This window comes from Leptosomus discolor, chromosome 5, assembly GCF_034619465.1.
Source record: "Leptosomus discolor isolate bLepDis1 chromosome 5, bLepDis1.hap2, whole genome shotgun sequence".
Taxonomy (NCBI): Eukaryota; Metazoa; Chordata; class Aves; order Leptosomiformes; family Leptosomidae; genus Leptosomus; species Leptosomus discolor.
This window is the reverse complement of record NC_141395.1, coordinates 32,600,003-32,625,974: the sequence shown is the minus strand read 5'-3', so window position 1 is coordinate 32,625,974 and position 25,972 is coordinate 32,600,003. Positions and strand designations below refer to the sequence as shown.

The following is a 25,972-nucleotide window of genomic DNA, read 5'->3' as shown; positions in this document are numbered from 1 at the left end:
GTAAATGTTATCTATTTCAGATCATTATAAAAGTTCTGTAGTCAAGGCTAAATGCAGACAAATGGTGCTTAACCATTTCTTATTCATGCAGCTCAGCTTGTCCATGTCTGACATGCACCAAATAGATCAGGTTATTCACTTTCTTCTGTACTGCTATGCCGCTACAATAATTAAAATTGTAGTGTAAGACAGTGTCAGGGAAAGTGTGTGCATATATAATTACCTCACTTGACATTGAAAAGGACCATAAAAAGATTACAACAGAGATGGCTAAATATATGACATAATGATGAGACACTGTAAAGACGAGAACAATACAATCTGAAAAGAAAAGTTAAGGGTCTTTATTAAGGTAATCATAATTAAGAGGAACACTAAAAAAAACCAAAACCAACACATGGGCAACCTTTCAGTTTAATCTTGTCCCTTAATACCACATCAAATGTAGAACAAGCTCTGGGAAAAGAATCCTTGGCACAGACGGTTTTGACTCTACTATTTAATTTCAAAGAATTTCAGAGAATTTACAAGAAATTGAGACCAGAACTAAAAAAAAACCAAACAAACCAAACAAACCAACCAACCAACCAAACAAACAAACAAACAAACCAACCCCACCCTTTAAAGACTGAATTCATTGGTTTAATGTTCATACTAGATGCAAAGACTAAAAAGTTATTCCAGTATATGTTAATGTTTACTGATGAAATCAATGGTGAATGCCATTAGCCTAGAAACTAAGAGGTTAGGACTTGTTACCGTGTGGACAGACTTCAGCATAGCTGCCTCCAGTTCAACCAGCCATTTTTCAACTTGACCTCTAGCTTCTGATGTTGAGATTGTCTTTACCAGTTCCACAGTCTCTCCTTCACTACTATGTGTGTAATATCTAATACATCAGTAAACTCCACTCTTGCAATTCCTTCAAAACACTTTTTCAAGTGAGGTTGTACTCTAGAAAATAAAACTAGTATTAAACAGCTTTTGACAAGACAATTTTTTCTTGCCAATACTACCATAAAAGATCTAATTTTTAAAAAAAATCCAAACAATTTACTTAAAAGATCATTTAAAGTTTGTTAAAAAATTCAATAACTCTTGTGTACTGCCCCCTACAAGATGCTTACCACCGTATTTTTTGAAGATCAGTTTAAAGATGTAAAATATTACTTATAGTCTCTGTAACTAATATAAACTAGGAAGGACAAACAAGTATTCTTTCTTTAACTGCTAATCCACCTACAATACATAAAATTCCATTATTTATACCTTCCCAGCAAACTATACCAAACATTAAGGAATTTGAGTAAAGCAACCAAGTATAACCTTAACACCACAGCTTGTAATAAATAAAAAAAACCTTTAAGATTTTTTTCCTCACAAGTTCTCTTGCCCTGTTCATTGCACTGTAGGAATAATTCTCTGTGACTGAGCTGGCATTTTATTTTTTATTTTCATTCTTATTTTTGCATGACTTTGCACTGCATTCACTGCATGCTATCAAGTCTGCATATTGGGAATCAAACACCAGTTCCTCTGCTTTATAGAGAAGGCTATATTGCTTAACATGATCACTTCTGCAGGAATCTTCATAGAGGTGATTCCACTCAGTATAAGAAGGACTTATACTGAGTTATACTTTGTGCAGTTTAATCCTGAATGAGGTTGGGGAGTAGAAAACCCAGAGAGAGTTAAAACACGGCAAAAAATGTATGAAATACTTTAATTAGGACTGCCCCTAAAAAGATGAAGCTCGAGTCAGTGATATACAAGTTCCATCTGATACTCAGTTTTCTACTGGGAAAAAACATGTATGTTATTTCACCACGAATTACTATACAGACTTCTGATTCTTCTGAAAACCAGTATACAGAAAGGTTACTAGTTTAGAAAACAGAACCAAATTTAATTACCCACATCAAAAATTACTTTGTGTTCATCTATCATAACATCTAACCAAGCAGATATCTTAATACCATAACCATCAGTAAGAGAAAGAGAGAGTTCTGGGCTCATAGAAACAGTATGACAAGATTATCTGCATTCACTGTGAGTGTCAAATACGTCTATTAAATATTACCATACCGAGTAGGATCTTTGGTCTCTGAAAGAATCTCAAGGAATTCATCATTAGAGGAAAAAAATAATCTGGGGAAAAACAGGCGCTTCTTCTCTAGGCCCTTGAGAATTAGCTCCAGAAATTCATTGCACTTCCTCAGTTTTTTCCAACATCTTGTCTATTATTACTACTGTCAACACATGTTTGTCCTGGAAAAGAAATTATTCCAGATAAAAATGTTAATGCCTTCTCAAGTAAATCACCGAACAGCACTGCAGGAAGTCTTAAGCAAAATGAATCTTTATTTCAAATTCTGCTTTACTCAAACCATTGTCAGGTTGACAATTCACTAACCTTCCTCATTACAAGGGTTCACTGGAAAAGTAGTTAGGCAGTTGGTATTAAATTAAGTTTTTCAAAACATGTACTATTACCTTTCAATATAATTTTCAAAACATCAATGCTAACAGCACAACTCCCATCATTCTGTCGGAGCAACATAATTTACACTGGGTATTCAATTGGATTATGTAATTAAGCAACATGAACAATTAAAACATTTTGATGGAACACAGCTTCTACCACAGCTTCTCATTTACCCCTAAACCAGACTGTATTTCTCTGGAATTTGAATGCCCACAGGTGAGATGGAAACAGAGCTAACTAGAAACGTTAGGTTCCCCCCTAAGCCTTAAGTCCCCCCTGCTCTGCCCAGTGAGTGCACCTGTAAGCACACAGCATAGAACACATATCCAGGATTAAAATAAAAATAAATAAAATTTTTAAAAAAGATTACATAAGTATATACAACCATAAGAAACACCAAAGAGAGTGGCGGGGAGAATTTCAGACTCGTCGATCTACTGAGGGCTTGTAAGATCTGCTGACAGTAACAACAAAGAATCCTCCAACAATGGATAGCAGAAATCAAAGATGTACCCAGACTATTTCCACTTGGAACAGTTTTGTCAGAGCCCATTACAAATACAGAATGGCCTACTAGAAAAGTCCCTGAGAGGGTTTGCAGAACAACATAGTCTCACAGAGCTGAAGCACGGGTGACTCATGTTGCAAGGGACAGATGAGGAGAGACGGGCTAGACTGCTGTGCAGAGCCCAGAAGGTGCAAAGGGTATCTGTAAGAAACAGACTCCTCACAGAGTGACAATGCAGATTTGACCCCGTAACCTGACTGCTGTTCAGCTTCAGTTTGGAGAATTTAATAATAAATTCCAAGTTCAGGTTCAGTTCAAAAACTCATAACATTTTGAAATTGTTTGCAATGTGCATTCAGCTTTGGTTCAATTCCCTGCTCATGTTACACATGTACTTCCAATCTGCTGAAAAAGTCCAGAATTGTATGTTTATCTAATTGAGCTTCATGGGAGTGCACCTTCCTAATACAATAATCATAGTGTTCCTTTGTACACGAAATAAATTTACCTTCTGTCACTTGTCTCTTGCATCATACAAACCAGAAGAAACTCAACAACTACACATAGTCAATTAAGCTGTCAGCATACATAGTTCATAATTGGTTTTATAAAACAGTTTTTAATGCACAAACAACCATGTAACTATACATTGTCAACAGAAAGAGGTTTTGTTCCCTTTCTTAGCATATTTACTGTCATCAAATAGAGTAAATGCAATTGGTAAAGCAAATCAAAGCTGTGTTGCCAGTTTTATAAATGGGATTCTTCCTGCTTGTTTTTTCTTTCATATGAGAAAAAGTCAGGGGGAAAAAAAAAAAAACTATGCTTCAACACGGATATCCTATTTACAGTTCTGCTAAGGCACGAAATAAAAAGGGAATGCCACCATTCTCAGTCCTTCAAAACACCAGCATAACTTATTTTGTCAGTGACACTATCAGTGTCAATTACTGGAAAAAACGGTACCAAGAAAATAGTATAAATCAAGTGTATAGAAATATAGAGTAGCCTGTTAAAAGACCATCACTAATTCTAGTTTCTAAACACAATTGGTAACATATCACACGTTGCAGACTGGGATTTTTTTTCTTGCCCTTTTTTGGTTTTGCTTTCTTCCCCACAAAGACTGAAAAGATTACATATCCTAGATTTCTTTAAAATGTTTGGGAAGTAGAAATTAAACCACTATGTAATTTAACCCTCGTTAATGTCCATTGCTTAAATTAGATATTTAAAATGAAGGAATAAGATATGACTATTCAAATTTGTGATGAAACGCTTAGCAAATAAAGGAATTTTATAATACATGGCATATAAATGCAAAAAAGCATGAACAGACTCAAGTTAGCTTATGCTTTAAGAAAGACCATTCATATAGACGGGAGAAGAGCATCCTTTTAAGTGAAACTCAAACATTGCATTTGTGGAAACAGAGTGCCATCTTCTGGAAAATAATGCCTACTTGTTTAGCCAAAATTAACTTGAGATTGTTAAACTTCTATTCTGGCATCCATACTCTCCTGTACAAACAAAAGATGATTCTTTTTTCTGCCAGTGATAGCATATCTCACATTCAAAAAATACTTTGTATTTGATTAGCACTGAATATCTGAATTAGAAGATTTTTATCAAAACAGATCAATCAGCACACAATGTTCAGAAATGCAATACTCATCAAAATTCTGAAATTCTTGTCCTTTTTTATTTTTACCCAATTTCATCCCCAAAGTGAATACTATTGATTTCACAGCTCTATGGGATAAATGCCTGATTTTCTTCTAAATCAGAAGAAAAATAGAGAAAGAAGCAGAGGGCAGGACAGAAGAAAACAAGAGAGAGAGGGAGAAAAGTGGAATGAGAAAGAATAAACAGAGAATAAAAAATGAAACATAACTATATTTTTAAATAATCAAGCTGTATTGCTAGGAAATGAAGCATATGCTTCTTTTCGTATACTACACATTTTATGTATTCCTACATTAAGACCACATCTGCAATCTGAAAAGAGCTCACACCAAACGCTTTTAGACTGAGTGAAGATTCTAGCATTTGTCCTAATGACAGAATGGATCTCTGGAAGTTCTGCAAAGGCACAAGACGGATGAAAACAAAGTTCTATTTTTTTTTTTTTCCTTCAAACAGAAACCTTATGTCCCTTCCCTGGAAAATAGTGGACCTCATAAATCTTCTCAAGTCTGTTGAACAGTTTAGTAAGCCCAGTTAAAAAAAAATACTAAAAACACAACATCCTACTAGAAATATCCTTTATATTAAGGAACTTTTTCAGAATGAATGCTGTTTCTCTAATCATTATTAGAATCATTAGAATTATACAACAGGATTACCAGAATTATTAGGTAACTAGTTATTCCCTGAAAAGAAGAATTTGTAGAGTATGTATTCAGACCATCAATCATGTAACTGCTGCAGAATCAGCTGTGCCAGTTTCAGATGTTACCTCTTCCCTTACTAGTACCACCTTTTTGCTAGAAGCTATTGCCCTCTCAACAGACTCAGCAGAAGACGACTGTAGGAGTGTTCTTCGTCCAGTTAGGCTGGCAAATACAACCAATCTAACCCAATCCAAGGCTGAGAAGATCTAAATACTGAAGCAAAGAGCATCCATATAATCTCATGATGAACAGTGCTAACTTCCAGAAGGCATTAAATAAGAAGCATATTGACACGACAGTAACATTTTGAACCACCAGATGCATGCAGAGATGGTGTCTAACAACTGCCTTATGTACTGATTTATAGTAGATGAGAATAGTACTTTTGAAGCAAGTTAAATATCTAAACAGTTTAAAATTACAGAGGCAGCTCTACCATTCAATATGCAAATAAACAGCATTTTTCAAAAAGAATAATCAGTGTAAAAATTCATCAGTTCATGTCAATTGAACTACAGTGCCAGAATCATCATTGCTATGGTACTTTGGTTTGTATGCAGCTTAATTTCACTCACCAGAATGGCACATGGCCTGTGAGAAGAGGCTGGGAGAGCTAGACTTGTTTGGCTTGATGAAGTGGAAATTAAGTAGAATTTAACTGTAGACAGCAACCACATGAAGGGCAATTGAAAAAAAAAAAAAACAGAGCCAACTTCTCAGCAGTGACAGTTGGGCAACAGATACAAATCTTTGCTTGGGAGGTTCAGCTTGGACATCAGGAGAAAATTATTTACTAGGAAAGTACCACAGCACTGAAGTCTCTGAAGGTAACCCGCAAGAAATCTCTGTCCTTGGAGATTTTTGAAATTTGGCTAGACAAAGCTGTGGCTGACCTGATGTTGCGTTGGCAAAAGTTCTGCTTTTAGAAAGACGTTAAGACTAACTGAACTCCAGTGGCCCCTCCCAATCAATGTTTCTATGATTCTACGTGAAACAGTTCTGCAAAATAATTTTTAGAAGAACCTGAGAAAGGGGGCTACGATGAAACAGAAAACAGATTACTGTATTATCAGAAGCAATTTCTTTTTTGTTGTTGTTGTTAATGTGGGAAAACTGCCCAGCTTGCCATGTAACAAAGATGCAGGCTAATTAGCATGCTTATTTTGTACCAGCCTGGGACAGAATGCAGGCTAACTAATGCACTTATCATATGAGCATCTTGCTTATCTGGCCAAGACAGTGCACAGATGTTGGAAGTTTTATGACCTGGCAATCTGGATGTTTTATGACCCAGCCCAATTACTGCAACTGCTGGGATGAGGCAAAGGTCTTATAGCCAGAAGTTTTATCAACAAGGCTGGAGACAGGGTCTAATTGCTAGAGGTTGTACCAATACCAGAGCAGGAGACCACATCTCTAGTGAGCATTGGCTTCCCACCCCCCGCAATTAATTAGCCTGCTAGGAGCTAATCAGAACACAAGATATGATTCAGTCCCATCTCATCAATAAGTATAAAATTAGTCTTTAGAATTCTCTTTTTTGAAGGTGAGAATGCCAAATACTGGACAGGTTGATAGGCCTGGACCTTTCTGCTCCCCAGGCAGGGACACCTTCTTGGTGAGAATCATGATACTTAATTATCTTGCTTATTGTAGTGGTTACTTAATTTATACTTGTCTGTTACAGTAGAATCATGGAATGGTTTGGGTTGGAAGGGACCTTAAAGATCATCTAGTTCCAACCCCCCTGCCATGGGCAGGGACACCTCCCACCAGACCAGATTGCTCAAAGCCACATCCAACCTGGCCTTGAACACTGCCAGGGAGGGGGCAGCCACAACTGCTCTGGGCAACCTGTGCCAGTGCCTCACCACCCTCACAATGAAGAATTTCTTCCTAACATCTCATCTAAATCTCCCTTCTTTCAGTTTGAAACCATTACCCCTCCTCCTATCACTACACTCCCCACCTTTTCTGAAGGCTCCCTTGAGGTACTGGAAGGCCCCTCTAAGGTCTCCCTGGAGCCTTCTCTTCTCCAGACTAAACAACCCCAACTCTCTCGGCCTGTGCTCACAGGGGAGGTGCTCCAGCCCCATGATCATCTTCATGGCCCTCCTCTGGACCTGCTTGAGCAGGTCCATGTCTGTCTTACGCTGGAGGTCTGCTCTGAACCTCATGACCAGACGGGAGGGTCTCCCTGACCACATAACAAGCTCCTATCCTTAATAAATCAGCTGTTTAATTTCCCTGTATCCTTAGTCATAAACTGTTGACCATGTCTGGAACTAGGATGGGATCTAACTGTACTCTCTGAAGGAGTCTGGGAAAGTAAGGGGGGGGTCTCTCTGAACCTCATGACACAATCGGAGGGTTTCCTTATTCTCCGTATCTTAGACATAAAACCGTGGACTGGTTCAACAGAGGGCCTTCCCCACCCACCTTCCTCTTCCTTAGACATAAACTGTTGTCTGGTTCAGCAGGAGTGCCTCCCTCAGCCACATATCAAACTCTTTACCCTTTAATGAGAGAGTTACATACTATAAATTCACTCTTTATTCTTAAGACAGAAGTACTTACCTGAAAAACTGATTTCATTAAGTCTTTCCACATCTTAACTACAGTACTGAATCATCTGCTTTCCTCAGGCATCTGAGCCATGATGTCAGGAGGACTGAAAATTGGCTTCAAATAAAGCCAAGTAGCCTGAACCTTCAGCCATTCATGTAGGATCTCCTGTACCAACAACAGCTTTCCTTCCCATTCCCTATAAAATAGCATTAGTTCAAATGCATTAATTGATGATCCAGTAAAAGATTTCCAGCAGACTGCTCAGATCTTTTTCACAATTTGCATATTTTGCAGCAAGTGGAACAGGTGTAAGTTTTAAGATTTCAGCAGAATATCATATTCACGTAGCCCAATTTCCTGCATAACAAAATCCACATTAATTTCTGCAACTGGATAATCTGTAAGGTTGATTGTAGGATTTCATTAACTAGGTTAATCCAATACATAGACTAACAGCATCAGTGAATAAACATAGCACACTTTAGCATGTAATAGTATCAGTGGACAAATTCACTTCAACTGAGTTTGTAATCTGGTTTCTGGCATCAAAGCCCAGACAACTACTTCTAACTGTTTGCTAGGACAGACAGGCTGAGATGGCAAAAGAAAGACACGAAGGTAACCTAAAACTACTAAAACAAAAATATGTAGACGCTGTCCTAAAAAGACATTTGGTCTTAATTAAAAGATTTCAAGAAGTAAATAGTCCAATGGTCAAGTCACATTTTATTTCTGACTTCAAATTCCAAATGTGGATGTTGAACATATTTGTTTGATAGATCAAAGAGTCCTTCAATATTACTGCACACCAATATGGGTACACAATATTATAATTCAATAGCTATTCAGTCTTTCCTCTTGATAGCCGAAAATTCAAGATCCTTTAGTCTATCATTTTTCTAAGTGTCCTCAATCTTTCTGCATAATTTCAGAATTATTAACACCACTCACCACTTGACACTTCTTACTATCTCACCAATATCAGGCAGATGTGATATTATCAGTTCTCCAATATCACTGGTATTCCTAATTCACTGACATAAAGCAATGCACAAAAAATATATAAAAATAAAACACTATTTATAATCCTATAACAAGTACATATATTCTTCTTTCCTATATAAAAACAGTGAGTATTATTTTTTACAGCTTCCATACCACTGGACAGTACAGATAGAATTCTTATAGTAAGTGCATGCTGCTAAAATACATATTGTATAAATGAACCATGGCAATAATTTTCTCCACAGGACACTCATACATGGGCTGCACGGAGAACTGTAAAATGATACATGTGAAAAAATACTTCTTCCTTCATTCATTCACCTGCCATATATTCTAAACAATAGACAGCTTTGCTTGCCTGTACCTTCTCCTCTACCAAAGTCCCTCTTTCACCTTTAAGTATCGGTACCTCGTCTCCGGTGATTTTTGCTTCTACCAAGAGGCAGAATAAAATGCAGCTTTCCAAGAGGAAAGTTAGGCAGGTCAGTTAATTTGCTTACACCAAAACTGAAGATGAGGAATTAGGAATAATCTCTGGCAGCAATCCAGAATTCTACATGCTTTGCTGGATTATTGAGAAAGCAACCACTGTATAATCGACTAGATTTCATAAACTGAAGCAATAGTAATACCTTGTATTATTACAAATGCTATCAATCACCAAAAATCTCTGATGAAATTACCACGGCAGGCTTACTCTTTTTAAATAGGTAAAACCTACATTAATAAGGAAGGAACTCTTATATTACAGTACAGTAGTAATCAGAGAATTAATACTTATTGGAACGTATACACATACGTTCATATTTATTGAATAAGTGCTGAAATCCGAAATAGCATTTTTGCAGGTTAATAGGAGTTTGGAGGTTCCTATATAGCTAGATAATTACAGCCAGACTTTAGATGAAAGATATTTGGGTTTCCACAATATGGCTATGTTCAGGGATTTAAGAACCAAGTAAAGTATTTATTGAGGAAAGAGACAAAAACAGATTAAAATCTATGCTCAAAGATGGAAGTATAGAACTTTTAACATGCAATGTTAAGTTTTAGAAATTAATTTCCTGCATTAGGAAAAAAAAAAAATTTCATCACTTCCCTGAAATTTGTCCTGTTTCACTTTTCTTCATCTCCCTTACATAAGGCCTAGCATTTTTAATTGTTCAAGAGCTAAAAGATTCAGTAGCTTTATAATCTAGGTGGAAAGTTTAGACTATAGTCTCTTGTTCTACAACTTTTCCATCTATACCTCAGATATGTTTTATCTGGTAAAAAAAAGGTAATGTGATGCATCTGGTACCTTGAGTACCAGAGTTTGTAAAAATGTTTAGCAACCTCTTCAATGCATTAGTACTTCCCATATTGTTAACTGAAAGTAAAAATCAGCTTTATGGGATTAAATGGCATGTAGCTGACACGGGACAAAAGCTTTAGCCCTTTAAAATGAGATTAATTCACTGCTTAAGGAGGATAAACAAGAGCATTTGAAGTCCCTATACTTCAGGTTAAGCAGAAAAGATTTCTTATTTGGTAACACTAGTTGGTGACTTTCTATTAGAAGAAAATTTATCTTATTCTTTTTTAATTTCTTTTTTCATAATGCTTAATGAATGGAGATCCTCTCATTGTCTGAGTTTTGACAACACGGTTATCCAGTAACATATGAATATCATCTACAGATGACAAAATATGGGTTCCTGTTTCTCTATAAGCAAGAAGAGTGAACTCCATTTGATCCCATTCAGAAATCATTTTCGTTAAAACCTTCTCAAGTGAATATTCTTTGCTGGCTTTTTCACTGATGGTCTCAAACTTTTCTAGGAATGGTTCAAGATGCAAGTTAATATATGACAAGACATTTGAGTCTTCAGAAGGAGATAGTGGTAAACCAGCAATTTTTGCCATCTCTTCCCAGTGCCATTCTTGCAAACCAGGATTGCAGATCACCTGGATTAGAGGGATGTGGCACCTGAATTCCTCTACTTTTGATTTAACCTGTCTTGTTATTGCTAATGCATTTGGAGAATTGTGGAAGGCTTTTTCTAGTTTATATAGTCCATGCCAGTAGTTTCCTATACCTACCTCTACTTTGTCTGGATTCACTTCTGTAAATGATGCCTCTGTCCAGTCTTTGTGTTTTCTGTTGAATTCAACAGTCATATCATAGAGACAAAGGTAGGGAGCAAGAGTACTCTGGATGTTTTTATGCTGAGGATACTGAGATATTGGCCATCCAAAGGACTCTTCTTCTGAACTAAACTGATCAATCTGTTGAGACATAAGTGAGGTCTGAAATACAAACAAAGCTGTTCATGATACCAGGTCAGGTCACAGGGATTGGGGGGGGGGGGATTTTCCGGTGTCTTCAACAAGCTTCAAATTAAGTTTTGAGTTACTAAACCAGTCTATTATGTAATAGCTGGTATCGACTGCAGCTAAAGAAATCTTTAACTGAGTAACAGCTCAGCATTTGTGCTGGACAACAGAGGAATATAGTTAGAGGTTTAAAACGGTACCTGGGCATTCCTCGATAATTTGCATTACCATAGAGGCTTTAACAGACAGGAGGTAATAATGAGCATCAGGAATTGCACTTCCAAGAACATAAAAGTATAATATCTATGCAAACCTACATAAATTTAATCCACTCTTTCACTATGCAATGTGCTGCCATATTAACTCAAGACCACACAGTAACAAATCAGTGCGCTCAGAGATTTGTAGTTGAAATTGCAAATCACGTAAAAATATTTCATAGCTAATTTAAGAATAGTCAGCCAAATCTCAGTAATTGCATTACTAAGCAAACTGTTAATTACAGTAATACAAATATTAAGATTTACGATTTGTATTATTGGACTAGTTTAAACTACAATCTGTACCTTATCAGCAGCAAGATCCAATTTTGTATTTAACGCTTGAGCTTTCTTCAAATACCTGTTGACTTCCTGAATATCTCCAAATGCGCTGAATTCTTCAACCTGCTTAGAGTAGTTTTTCAGTTCCCCAACAAATTGTTCACAGCGTATCTAATTAAACGTCAAGCAAGCATACTAATTTAAAAAAATCAGAATAAATTTCTATAAAAAATAACTATTCTGATTTGCTATAGTAGGACATTTTATACTTGCAGAAAATCCAAGACATCCAACACATATGCATGTGAGTATCTATTCCACCCAAATTACAGAATTTGTCCTGAATCCTACTGTTACCTGCAGTGACTTACTGGGCTGACAGACACAACTTTGGGTTCTATGTCATAGGATATAGTTGGACATAAAAATTTCTGCTCTCTGTGATGGACGTAGTCAGCAGGCTAATAATACAAAACTAAATTCAAATGCCTAGTATATCTCAAATTAAAATTCTAAAAGATAAAATACAGTATAAGAGATTAAAAAATAAAAACTAATAAACCAAACCCGAATCAAGACGCATTTATGTTATAAAACTACCTTATTTGACATTATCCTAACAGCAAAATCACACTTACAAATTAATGCAGGTTGGGGTTTTTTTGACCTATCATACAAATTTCATATACTGCCATTGTCTCTGAAGGTACTGGTCATGTGCATAAATCAAGCCATGTACGTGTCTTTAAAGGATATATCTGAATTTTACTATTTCACAGCACCCACTAATTTTTGCTCCAATTCAAGCATGTCACATGTATCCACTTTCTGCATACAGGCCTGGGGAATAGAAATTAAAAGGGAAGATTTTTTTAATATATTTTTAAATATCATTTAATGCCAAAATAATGCCTGATGTTAATACTTAACTTCAAAAGCTCCTTTTTACAAGGAAAATTAAGTAAAATTAGAAATACATGTAATACGTATTTGCATATGTAATGGCATAGTATTAGCCATTTTTACAGCATATAACTTGTCAATACAACTGCCTTCCTAGCTATTTTATCGAATAAAACTCAAAATGAAGCTGTATGCACAAAGGTTTGGACTAATGGAAACCAAACAGACAGCCCGTTTTAAGTGTTGCAAATTTGGCAAAGAAAGCACGGCGCTACCAAGAAAAATTAGTAAAATCACTACAAGAGAGAAAAAGGACACACTTCAGAAAGGGAAGCACTGGACAGCCCAATGTAAGATTAGGTCTTCCCTAACAGTAGCAGTATAAGGAATGCAGACAGCTGGTGTACTGCTCATTATGATTAATAGTAAAATTACGCTGTTCTTTTGGATCTCAAGAGTTGGTAGTAAACTGCATTGATACATGATTTTAACAGCAGTTTCTATGCTTCAGAATATACTCATTGCTATAAAGAATATTTGGCTACTAAAAGAATACTCCCAACAAAGACTGACATATCTTTTCAGCAATGAGATGGAAGAACTATTACAAGGGGTTTGATGCTGGCATAATATTACATGCTACCCACAATTACATGCAATTTGTTTATTCTCGAACGAAAAATTATAGCATAATATGTATGCATTTTAAAGGCACCATATTCTCAGATAGAGATAGTTCAACTTCTAAACATTTTACTTTTTACTTGAAAAAATTACTCCAGTGATAGCCCACATTGAACTTCACTGTAGTAAAAGTTCAAATCACTCAGGCCCAGACTCAGCCAACCACTCAGGACCGATTTTATTTTAAGCACACACCTATATTTCACACATTTAATACTGGGCACGTACATCAGAACTTTGCTGAACAGCAAGAGACTGACATGTTACATTTCAAGTGTGAATCTAAGTGCTTCACTGAACTGGAGCCTGCATACATCAAAGAAACAGCAGGGTTTTGATTATAGAAGTGGTATTTGTAAGAGGAGATGGGATTTTACAGTTACCGAACTGCAAACCCCACATCTGCTAAATTTTAAATGATCATTCAACAAAGGATGCAAAGGCAAAATTACTTCATAAAACTTGCCAATGAGTGCTTTTCAAAGTTTTCTTGTGAAGAACTAAACGTATGTTAAACGCATTCCCTACATCTAAGGTTTCAACTCTGATCAGTTTAGGATATTGGGAACGCATATTGAGTCTTCCACATTTAATTCAAGTGCTTGAATTGAATTCAAGAGAACCAACTGTTTGACTATTCACTACTTGACTAAACTATCTGTTCAGAAGCCTGAAGAACATGCAGCCTATATTTAATTCCACTGGCATGTTGCCCACACTACAGAAATTACCTGTTACCTGCTTACACTAGCTAGATAGGGATAGAACTAAAACCATGCATTTATTCCAAGCCATTATATATGAATGCATTGCTTCCTGAAAATCAGTGAAAAAACTTCCAGGTAATACCTATATTACTAACTAAATACCTATATTTAGTTATAGGCTCAATCAGTGTTCCAGCCAGCAACAGTGCTTGCTAGCATGCTCCCCCTACAGCAGTGGTCTCCAGACTTTCTTGATCACACATCATTATCAGCCAGAAATTTTTGAGCATGCACTCCAAATGTATGTATATTTAGATTATATACACATACTACTGCACTAACATACTATGTACACAATAAAGCACACACAAAAATAGAAATTAAAAAGGATTAATTGAAGATGAAATAAACAATATTTCAAATAATTTTTAATTTTACAGGATTTTTTTCTTTCACTAACATTAATAATATTTTTAGTGAGAGCAATGTGATTGAATATGCTTCATTAATCTTGGTTTAATACTTTGAGATTCAGAGATTCAAAGGTCTTATTCTAAGTTCAGTTTATTTCAAAACTTCATTTTAATGGCTACCATAGCTGCAAAAAAATAATTAAAAAACAACAAAGATGCACAGATCCAAATGGAAGACTTGCATCATTTGCTGCACTTATGAAATCATGATCCCATCCACCGATTATGCAAAGGATTTTATTGAAGTTCATCTAGTAAATTTCCATCTTCCCCAACATCACTCAGTTGTTCTTGCTAACTAATTGGAAGGTCTTACATTTCTACATTTTTAACAAATGTGTTCAAAAGCCACTGAAACATTTTGTAAAATTTTTAAACAACTCAGAAAATTCCGTTTCCAATTCCGTTTAAATTGTACACATGTGAGTTTTTAAAGGGAAGGACACATAGTTTTCAGTAACAAAAATCACATAACAATGGAAACATTTCCAAATGTCCATTTTTCAAAAAGCTCCATCATAGCATGATTTACTTTCAAAAAGCAGCTAATTTCTCATTCATTCTTAAAGATGTCACCTTTACCTTGAAGGACAGATTGTCATTACTTTACCAAAAATATCTGCTAGTTAGCATACTACTGACAGCCACTTGTCATCACAGAAAAAGGTGATCAGCAAAATTAGGAATACTTGTCTTTTTGTGAAAGAAAAATTAATAACTCACCTTTAAATTCAACAACTATTTAAAGAAATTTGCAACAAGATAACCAGCAAACCTGTGTGGCACAGAAGATTTGCATGGTTACACCTCATCTCAGTACAAACTGTTATGAAGCTTCTACTATTTAAAGATCTTGTTTTATAAAGTTAACCACACTAATGACATCCTGTAGTACTTTGTGCACTTTTGGCTCCAACACAGTTGCTGCCATAGCATACTTAGGAATGATGCAGTGCGTGAATTTCACATCTGATGCTACCTCTATAACATTACCCAGGAATCCTTTTTTTAATTCTGGTCAAAGAAGCCACTCCATCAGTAGTTACACTTGAACAGTTTTTTCATAAATTATTGCTTTTATTAAAGAAGTCGTTTACTGTTGAGAATATATTTTCTCCAATACATCTTTCCTTTAGTGGGTCAGAAAAGGGTAGTTCTTCATGTATTTCATTACTGAAACAGAAACTCACAAATATCATACAAGTGAGATAAGTTAAACATCCATACTTTCATCCAGCTGTATAGCAAATCTCCTACACTGCATAATTTGTTCTAATACTTGTTTCTACAAATCTTCAGCAATGTTTTCCATGTGCTTTCCAACAGTGTTTGTTGATAGAGAAATGCATTTTAGTTTGTCATCATATTGTTTTTCGCCACAGGATGGCAGAGGTTGGAAGGGACATCTGAAGATCATCTAGTCCAACCCCCTGCTAAAGCAAGTTCACCTACAGCAGGTCACACAGGATTGCATCCAGGCAGGTTTTGAATATCTCCACAACCTCTCTGGGCAGCCTGTTCCAGTGCTCTGTCACCCTTAACGTAAAGAAGTTTTTCCTTATGTTTAGATGGAACTTCCATGTACTATTTCAGCCATTTTTACCACAGCAGGAAGAACAAGTGTTTGCCAATAGCATGTGGCTTTTTCTCTTTCACTAATAAATAAGACGAGGCTCCTGAGTCTTCTAAGCATGGATCATTACATTTTGTAGAGTACTGTATTAAGTATCGCATGACTTGAAAGTTCACAGAAGAAATTGTAGAGGTTTCTTTTCATGATCTGGATGCTCAGTTTTCACGTCTTGCTAAGTGTGATGGTTTCATCATTAACTAATATCTCAAGGCACAATAGACATTTCAGGCAAAGTTCATCATTAACAACAGTGGATATAAACCCATATTTCAAATACTCTTCCTGAAAATTTGGGGGGGATTTTTTGCCCAACTTGTCAAATCTGATTAGAACATCATTTTTTTTACTTTGTAATGTGGATGATTAAGAGCTCATACTAGGTCTAGAAGTGTCAGGTCTGCCATTTTCTTGTTGATCACTTGTACTCGCACTATTAGTATTATCTTCAATAAGCAGTTTCTTTAAGGGAATCTTTTTAACCCACTGGCTCATTTTGTGAGGGTTAGGTTAGTTAAAACTAGATAACATAATCCCTAAATCTACTTAACTGGGCACACAAACCGTAATACACTGAAAGCAAGCAAACAAGTGAGGGTGCCACTGTGAATCCCTCTGCACTGTGGAACATCCACTCTTTCCTCAGGACACCTCACATAAGTAGGCGATGCAGGACCCTCTGACATGCAGACTTGAGTGAGGGCACCAATGTCAATCCGTATATTAAATATTGGTAAAGCTTAATTTCTTTCTGGTTTTTTTTAGATAAAAAATAAATTTCCTTCATGTACTCCAGTGGATCACCTTGTGTACCCCTAGACTGCACAACCCCCACCTTTGGGGACAGCTGCCTACTAGGCTTTGGTCCATGCCAACTGGCATTCTCACCAATAATGCCACCACACAGGACAACTGATGGCAGAGACAAAGGACTGTTCCAAATAGGCAGTCTGACTGCAGCCATGAAGTTTTGGTGGGGAAAAGAGTTTAGCTGTATGTATAAGAGCCAGGGTATGACATTTAGCCTTATAGCCAAAGGACTGTCCTTTTCTATTTTGCAATACAGATAGAGCACCAGCGACTTTAACAAGGCCAGAATCATATCTGTAAAAGGGACAACTTGCATATGCTACTCCTTAAGGCCAGAGCAATAGTACTGGTGGCTGCTTGTTACTTGCACTCACAAAAAAGAAGAGAGTACCTTAAGTTCCATTAGTTCCTGTGTATTAGACGGAGTAGTAAGGGCTTTTTCTGATATTCTCACAAACTCATCACGTAGCCTGAAAAATACATAAAGTAACCAGTTGGGCATGTTTGTTTTGTTTTAATCATCCTCAGACAAATCACATACATTGATAACAGCAAAAATGAAATCAACATTACCTTTAAGAATTAAAAAAAAAAATCAACAGTGGAAACAAAATTAAGTATATTTCAATACACATTTTCTGTTTGAGAGTTACCTCACATTTATGTCTTGATGATCTTCGAACATTTTGGAAACAACTTTTTCACAATGATCTGCGAAAGAGCTCCACAATCAAAGCTGATTCTGAAGCAGGTATGTTTATTACAGCTCTGCAGCGCTGGGTCCAGCAAGGGTCAGGTGCATTAAGGATGCTTGCACCCCAAGCCGCGGTAATTGCCTCCTATTTAAAGCAACAAAATTTATATATTCACGAGATTGCGTCATCGCCTAGTATATATTCAACACTCTGTCCCGCTTCAGATGCAAATTAGATCTCCTCCCCCTTGTGCAGGCACAGTCTTCCTCTTCGGGGGTCTCTTGGTGGTCTTGGGGAGGAAGGAAGAGTTCCTCGATAGTCTTCATCATGATTGTCCTTTTGAACCCACCCTCCAGAACATGCACAGTTCAGGGACACCTGGGCAGTGTCTCCCGCCGCAACTACAGCTCAAGGCAACATCCCCCTCCATGGTCAGGGTCTGTGTGCAAAGACAATTCCTGCCCCATCCCATCTTACCTCAAACAATGAAGCAGTCCTTCAAGTGATAAAGACCCTACTTAAGCCCTGCCAAGGGCAGGGAGTTACACTCTTGTTTCTCCTGATTAGGCAATACCAAAGACAAGGCTAGCTAGCTAATATTGAAGAGACTAAAGCATATCACACATTTCAAAAAGAATATTTTCAGATATTTTCTACTTTCCCATATCAACAAATATTATCTGCTCACGTAAAGCACTTATTAATTCACCACAGTGCAATTCAAACATTCCTAGACGGAGATACTGCAACACAAATATAACAGTTGTCAGAATATTGAATAGATTTTACATATTTTCTCTCATTGTCTTAACCAGAATGTCAGGGATCTCACCTAGGAATTTAGTTAAACCATAAAATGCCTTTAAAACTTTCAAGTGAAGAAGGGAAAGAAAAAGCTACAGTTGCAAATAACTGTTCCTCTGTAGCTGCACATCGAACTTCATACAAGTCTTACTTCTATCGCTTTTTACCTTGACAAATAATCTACTTCCTCAAAAAAGAAGGGCACCTACTGTCTGTAACAGTGAATGTTATGCAGTGAAATGACAGAGTCTGAGATACTTCTAAAAGGTGCTAATCTTGCTTTACTGTTAGAGACACCTGACATTCCTTAGGATTAAAAAGGGACTCTGCCTCCCAGTGAGTCTCCAAACCCCATGCTTTCTTGGACTAGTGGGCAAGTCAGCTTGACTTCCATACACAGAAGCCCTCATGACAGGCCTGTAAATACTAGTTTCTCCAGAACTGACGTTCGCACCAAATGCTAGGAGAGAAACAATTTAAGGAAAACCACTTCAGCCTTCTGAGTTCTTTTTCAGAATGGATGGACAAAGGATTCTTACCACAGAATATCCTTACAGGGACAAAAAAAAAAAAAACAAAAAAAAAACACACCAAAAAACCCCCCACGGTTCATGTTAAGGATCCTCTCTACACCTTAGATGCTTGGAAGGAATTTAGAGGTGGCTGGACTCACGCTTTCTTACCCCTTCACATCAACTCCAGCATATGAACTGTAAATTTTCAGGACTTTAATTGCAAATGACATGCCACAATCCTAACAAAAATACTTGTGCAAGTATGTCTCTGATGAAATTCACATAAACTGATGTTCATTAAGATGAAATACAATGTTATTGTAAGTAGGCACAAGAGTCATCCTCTATAAACCAGTGTCTTGGTTTGAAAAGACAGGTGTCTGTGGAGGAAGGCAGGAGCCTCCCTTGAAATGGAGAGTGTAACCCCCTTCCCTCCAAACTATTATAATTTTGAAATTAACGGGCCTTCAGGCAAAGATATGGGGAATAGGAATAACAGTTCTTTACTAATATATATATGTATATAACACAAGGCAGGGAAAAAACAAACAACCCACTAGTTTACACTGACAAGAGTCAGGAATACAACCTGACACCCTGTTAGGGTGGCAGTAGCAGTCCGATAAGATGCTGGCTGCAGTCCTCCTGAAGTGGTGAGTGTAGTTCTGTGGAAGCAGCGATCAGGTAAAAGAGTCTGGTCTTCCTCCGAAGGTCCAGTGTTCGGCAGGTAGCTCTTGTCCTCTGGAACTCCAGTGGGGGGAAAAGCTCCTCTGGGAATCCAGTGGAAGAAAAGCGGCTAGGGTGTTCAAAATCTCCGTTTTTATTTGGCATGGACTGCTTGGCTCCTTCCCCCCCCCTCCCCGGGCGGAGTATCTCACAATGGGATGGGGAGTCGTGAGGCAGTTCCTTGATGGGCCATTAACAGGAGATAGTCCAGGAGCGAGTTACCGATGGGTCAGGCGATAAGGCATTGTTGTGCCCATTGACAGGAGATAGTCCAGAGGGGGGAGGCAGGGAGCACCGCCCCACCTGGTCTCAACAGCTCCTGAAGATGGTAATAGAATATATTTTTTTCTTTTGGCACATTTTACACTGTAACCCAGGACATAATCCACCCCTTATTCTATTACCATCTACACCATACCCAACCCAATGCCCCCTTACAGATACATATATACATATATACACAATGAAACCTTACACAGAGTTCTCACTTAAAATTAGGTCTCCTTGTGGTACACAACGGGTTTCCCCATTTTTCTGCATTACCCACCAAGTGTAACCAGGTCCTTGAGCAAAAACAACCCCACGGAGGGGTGTGCCTTTGCCTGATGTGGGATTAATCCAAACAGTCTTTCCTAACATACCTCTCGTGTGTACCACAGGGACTTTATCTCCGTCCACTGTGTGCAAGGGTCCAGACTGGGCGGGACCAGCTCGATTGATGGACCCTCGGGTATTGACCATCCAGGTGGCCTTTGCTAAGTTCAGTTCCCAATTTTTGAAAGTCCCCCCTCCAAGTGCTTTTAGGGTAGTCTTAAGTAGCCCGTTGCACCGTTCAACTTTCCCGGCAGCTGGTGCATGATAAGGGATATGATATATCCATTCGATTCCATGTTCTCTGGCCCAAGTGCTTATGAGGCTGTTCTTGAAATGTGTCCCGTTGTCTGACTCGATTCTCTCAGGGGTGCCATGTCTCCAAAGAACTTGCTTTTCCAGGCCCAAGATGGTGTTCCGGGCAGTAGCATGAGGCACAGGGTAGGTCTCCAGCCACCCAGTGGTTGCTTCCACCATGGTCAGCACGTAGCGCTTGCCTTGACGGGTTTGGGGAAGAGTGATGTAGTCAATTTGCCAGGCTTCCCCATACCTGTACTTCGACCATCGTCCACCGTACCACAGAGGCTTCACCCGCTTGGCCTGCTTGATTGCAGCACAGGTCTCACAGTCTTGGATAACCTGGGAGATACTGTTCATGGTTAGATCCACCCCTCGGTCCCGTGCCCATTTATAAGTGGCCTCTCTGCCTTGATGGCCTGAGGCATCATGGGCCCATCGAGCTAAGAACAACTCTCCTTTATGTTGCCAATCTAAGTCTATCTGGGACACCTCTATTTTTGCAGCCTGATCTACCTGTTCATTGTTACGATGTTCTTCGTTAGCCCGACTCCTGGGGACATGAGCATCTACATGACGGACCCTCACAGGTAGCTTCTTTACCCGAGTGGCAATATCTTTCCACTCATCAGCAGCCCAAATTGGTTTTCCCCTACGCTGCCAGTTGGCCTTTTTCCACCTTTCCAGCCAGCCCCACAGAGCATTGGCTACCATCCATGAATCAGTATAAAGGTAGAGCTTTGGCCACTTCTCTCTTTCAGCAATGTCCAGGGCCAGTTGAACGGCTTTGAGTTCAGCAAGTTGACTTGATCCACCTTCTCCTTCAGTAGCTTGTGCGACCTGTCGTGTGGGGCTCCATACGGCTGCTTTCCACTTCCGGTTCATCCCTACGATGCGACAGGAACCGTCAGTGAAAAGAGCATATCGTGTTTCCTCTGCTGGTAGTTGGTTGTACGGTGGAGCTTCTTCAGCCCGCATCACTTGTTCCTGCTCCTCTTCGTCAGTGAGGCCAAAGTCTTCACCTTCCGGCCAGTTCGTAATTATCTCCAAAATACCAGGGCGATTTGGGTTTCCAATACGGGCGCGCTGTGTGATGAGGGCAATCCATTTGCTCCATGTGGCGTCAGTGGCGTGGTGGGTGGAGGGAACCTTTCCTTTAAACATCCACCCCAGCACCGGTAGTCGGGGTGCCAGGAGGAGTTGTGCTTCGGTGCCAATCACTTCCGAGGCAGCTTGGACTCCTTCATAGGCTGCTAGGATTTCCTTCTCTGTGGGAGTGTAGTTGGCCTCAGACCCTCTATAACTTCGACTCCAGAATCCCAGTGGTCGGCCACGAGTCTCTCCAGGCACCTTCTGCCAAAGGCTCCAGGACAAACCATTGTTCCCGGCCGCAGAGTAGAGCACGTTCCTCACCTCTGGTCCCGTCCTGACTGGGCCAAGGGCTAGCGCATGAGCGATCTCCCGCTTGATTTGGGCAAAAGCTTGTTGCTGTTCAGGGCCCCAGTGGAAATTGTTCTTCTTGCGGGTAACCAGGTACAGAGGGCTCACGATCTGGCTGTACTCAGGAATGTGCATTCTCCAAAAACCTATGGCGCCTAGGAAAGCCTGTGTTTCCTTCTTGCTGGTTGGTGGAGACATCGCAGTGATCTTATTGATGACCTCGGTGGGGATCTGACGCCGTCCGTCTTGCCACTTTACCCCCAGGAACTGGATCTCTCGGGCAGGTCCCTTGACTTTGCTCTTCTTGATGGCAAAACCAGCTTCCAGGAGAATCTGGATGATCTTCTCTCCTTTCCCAAATACTTCCTTTGCTGTGTTCCCCCACACAATGATGTCATCGATGTACTGCTGATGTTCCGGAGCTTCACCCTTTTCCAGTGCAGCCTGGATCAGTCCATGGCAGATGGTGGGACTGTGCTTCCACCCCTGGGGCAGTCGGTTCCAGGTGTACTGTACGCCCCTCCAGGTGAAGGCAAACTGAGGCCTACATTCTGCTGCCAGAGGAATGGAGAAAAAAGCATTGGCAATGTCAATAGTGGCATACCACTTTGCTGCCTTGGACTCCAGCTCGTACTGGAGTTCCAGCATGTCCGGCACGGCAGCGCTCAACGGTGGAGTCACTTCATTCAAGCCACGATAGTCCACAGTCAATCTCCATTCTCCGTCAGACTTGCGCACAGGCCAAATGGGGCTGTTGAAGGGTGAGTGGGTCTTGCTGACCACCCCTTGACTCTCCAGCTCGCGGATCATTTTGTGGATGGGGATCACGGCATCTCGATTCGTCCGATACTGCCGGCGGTGCACTGTCGAGGTGGCAATTGGCACTTGTTGCTCTTCCACCTTCAAGAGTCCTACTGCAGATGGGTTTTCTGATAGTCCGGGCAAGGTGTTCAATTGCCTAATGCTCTCTGCCTCCACAGCAGCTATCCCAAATGCCCACCTGAGACCTTTTGGGTCCTTGTAATAGCCGTTCCGGAGGAAGTCTATGCCCAGAATACACGGGGCCTCTGGGCCAGTCACAATCGGATGTTTCTGCCACTCCTTCCCAGTAAGGCTCACCTCGGCTTCCAACAGAGTCAATTGCTGCGATCCCCCCGTTACCCCGGCAATGGAAACAGGTTCTGCCCCCACATGTCCCGATGGCATTAGGGTACACTGCGCACCAGTATCAACTAACGCTTTGTATTTTTGTGGCTCTGACGTGCCAGGCCATCGGATCCACACCGTCCAAAATATCCGGTTTTCCCGTGCCTCTCCCTGGCTAGAGGCAGGGCCCCTCTAGCACTGGTTACCATTCCCTTCCTGGACATACATACTAGAGGTTCCTTCAAGGGGATCTGTCAGATCATCCTCCCTTCTGTAATATCTGGCAGCTCGGTCCTGGGAGGTTGAGGCTACCTTCACTTTAGTGTTACTCCCCCGGTTAGTGTTTCCCTCCTTGAGTTGACGCACCCGTGCTGCCAGGACAGAAGTGGGTTTCCCATCCCACCTTCCCATGTCTTCCCCATGGTCGCGCAGGAAGTACCATAGCTCAGCTCGTGGGGTGTACCCTCTCCCTCTAGCTGGGGGACGTTGGGCTCCGACTTTGGGGCCTGTGACTTGTACCGGTGCCAAATGGGAACTGCTCCTCCTCACCTCCTGCTTTATTTCCCTCATCTCCTCTTGTAGGCTCTTAATCACAGCAGAAACGTTAGCCTGCATTGGGCCATTGATCATGCTTTCAAAATTTCTAAGCTTGCTCGTGACAGAACCCACTGTCTCTCGGTCGTTATCTGCATTAATCATTGCAATGAAGGTGGAGTATTCGGATGGCCCTAGATTTGCCAGATTCCACAACATTTGCCCTGTGCACCTGACTTTGTCAGGGTCATTACCATGCTGTCCATCCCTCCCAAAGAGTACCTCCAATACTGCCACTTCTCTCAGCTGCTGGATCCCTTCCTCAAGGGTCTTCCAGCGCATTCTATGATGGTGCTCCTGCATTCTCTCTCTGTGGACAAACCTCTCTCTCACACTCATTAAAAGCCGCTCCCAGAGGGAAAGGGTCCCTGGCTCCCTTACAAATACCAGATTGACACCTGAGTCCTGAGTCAAGGGTCCCAAATTCCTTGCCTCACTGCCATCCAGTTGCACACCCGTACCCATAAGATCCCAGACCCGAAGTAACCAGGTTGTAAAAGCCTCACGCCCCCGCCGTACGATGTCTTTGTGCAGATTACGGAGACTGTCGTACGTCAGGGACTCTGTGATTATCTCAACCACTGGCTCGCCTGCAGGTTCTGAGGGCCCTCCTTTCTTAACTGAGTGGTCTGATTTCATCTTAGATTTCCTCGTTTCCACAGGGGCGACTGCTGCTGGCTCTGATTGCCCTTGCGTTTCAGCTGGAACCTGGACGGTTGTAACGTCTGTGGGTTCTACTGCTGCACCATTAGACTCTCCCTCTTCAAGGCAGGAGGAGGGATTCCCAGCAGCTGAGAGAATGCACTCCTTCAGCATCTGGCCCATCTCACGTATCTCCTTCACCCAATCCGAGTGGTTCATTTCTGATGTGAGCTGTGAGGCAGGGTCAGATTCTGGAGCAGCATTCCTAGTCAGGGTAGTTATCCAAGCCAATCTCCCCTGATCTCTGAATACTGAATAAAACAGGATTATCAGCAACACCAGCCACTGTATGATATCATTAGCACTTAGGAAAGCTCTGAATCCTTCGAAAACTGGTGGAGTAGACCCAAAGAGCTGGGTTAGGGGTTGGGAGAAAGTTTCTCCCGGTGTCATTTCCTCACAGTAGGTACCATTATTAAAGTAACCCCAAAAGCATACATTTAGTGTTTGATAGCTCCGAATCCATGTGCCCGCCTTCCAGAGGAAGTTAATAAGCCATGAATTCCTCACCTTATTAATCCATAAAACAAACTGGATAACAGTCACGGTAGCCTTAGTTATAGGACCCATGTTTAGATAAGGGCCTGCAAATGGGAGAAATACAGTCACCACCACATGCCACACGAACCGGGATAAACTAGCCCACATGATGCCACTTAACAAGGAATCTATATCCAATGCACAAAAACCGTTATTCCTTTATCTCTCGATGCCCTCGAGCCCCACGTTGGGCGCCAAAATCTGTCTTGGTTTGAAAAGACAGGTGTCTGTGGAGGAAGGCAGGAGCCTCCCTTGAAATGGAGAGTGTAACCCCCTTCCCTCCAAACTATTATAATTTTGAAATTAACGGGCCTTCAGGCAAAGATATGGGGAATAGGAATAACAGTTCTTTACTAATATATATATGTATATAACACAAGGCAGGGAAAAAACAAACAACCCACTAGTTTACACTGACAAGAGTCAGGAATACAACCTGACACCCTGTTAGGGTGGCAGTAGCAGTCCGATAAGATGCTGGCTGCAGTCCTCCTGAAGTGGTGAGTGTAGTTCTGTGGAAGCAGCGATCAGGTAAAAGAGTCTGGTCTTCCTCCGAAGGTCCAGTGTTCGGCAGGTAGCTCTTGTCCTCTGGAACTCCAGTGGGGGGAAAAGCTCCTCTGGGAATCCAGTGGAAGAAAAGCGGCTAGGGTGTTCAAAATCTCCGTTTTTATTTGGCATGGACTGCTTGGCTCCTTCCCCCCCCCTCCCCGGGCGGAGTATCTCACAATGGGATGGGGAGTCGTGAGGCAGTTCCTTGATGGGCCATTAACAGGAGATAGCCCAGGAGCGAGTTACCGATGGGTCAGGCGATAAGGCATTGTTGTGCCCATTGACAGGAGATAGTCCAGAGGGGGGAGGCAGGGAGCACCGCCCCACCTGGTCTCAACAGCTCCTGAAG

The 25,972-nt window shown here is 40.3% G+C and overlaps 1 protein-coding gene across 1 annotated transcript in view; it reads right to left on the bottom strand.

Annotated features, from left to right (window-relative positions):
• DNAH7 (dynein axonemal heavy chain 7) overlaps positions 1 to 25,972 on the bottom strand; it is a 90,303-nt gene that overhangs the window by 52,910 nt on the left and 11,421 nt on the right. The window contains 11 exon segments of the mRNA XM_086465981.1: positions 760 to 878; positions 881 to 954; positions 2,086 to 2,222; positions 2,224 to 2,268; positions 7,964 to 8,155; positions 10,547 to 11,227; positions 11,842 to 11,988; positions 12,604 to 12,657; positions 17,416 to 17,494; positions 17,678 to 17,731; positions 18,395 to 18,462. Of these exon segments, the coding sequence (XP_086322107.1) occupies positions 760 to 878; positions 881 to 954; positions 2,086 to 2,222; positions 2,224 to 2,268; positions 7,964 to 8,155; positions 10,547 to 11,227; positions 11,842 to 11,988; positions 12,604 to 12,657; positions 17,416 to 17,494; positions 17,678 to 17,731; positions 18,395 to 18,462 (1,650 nt within the window).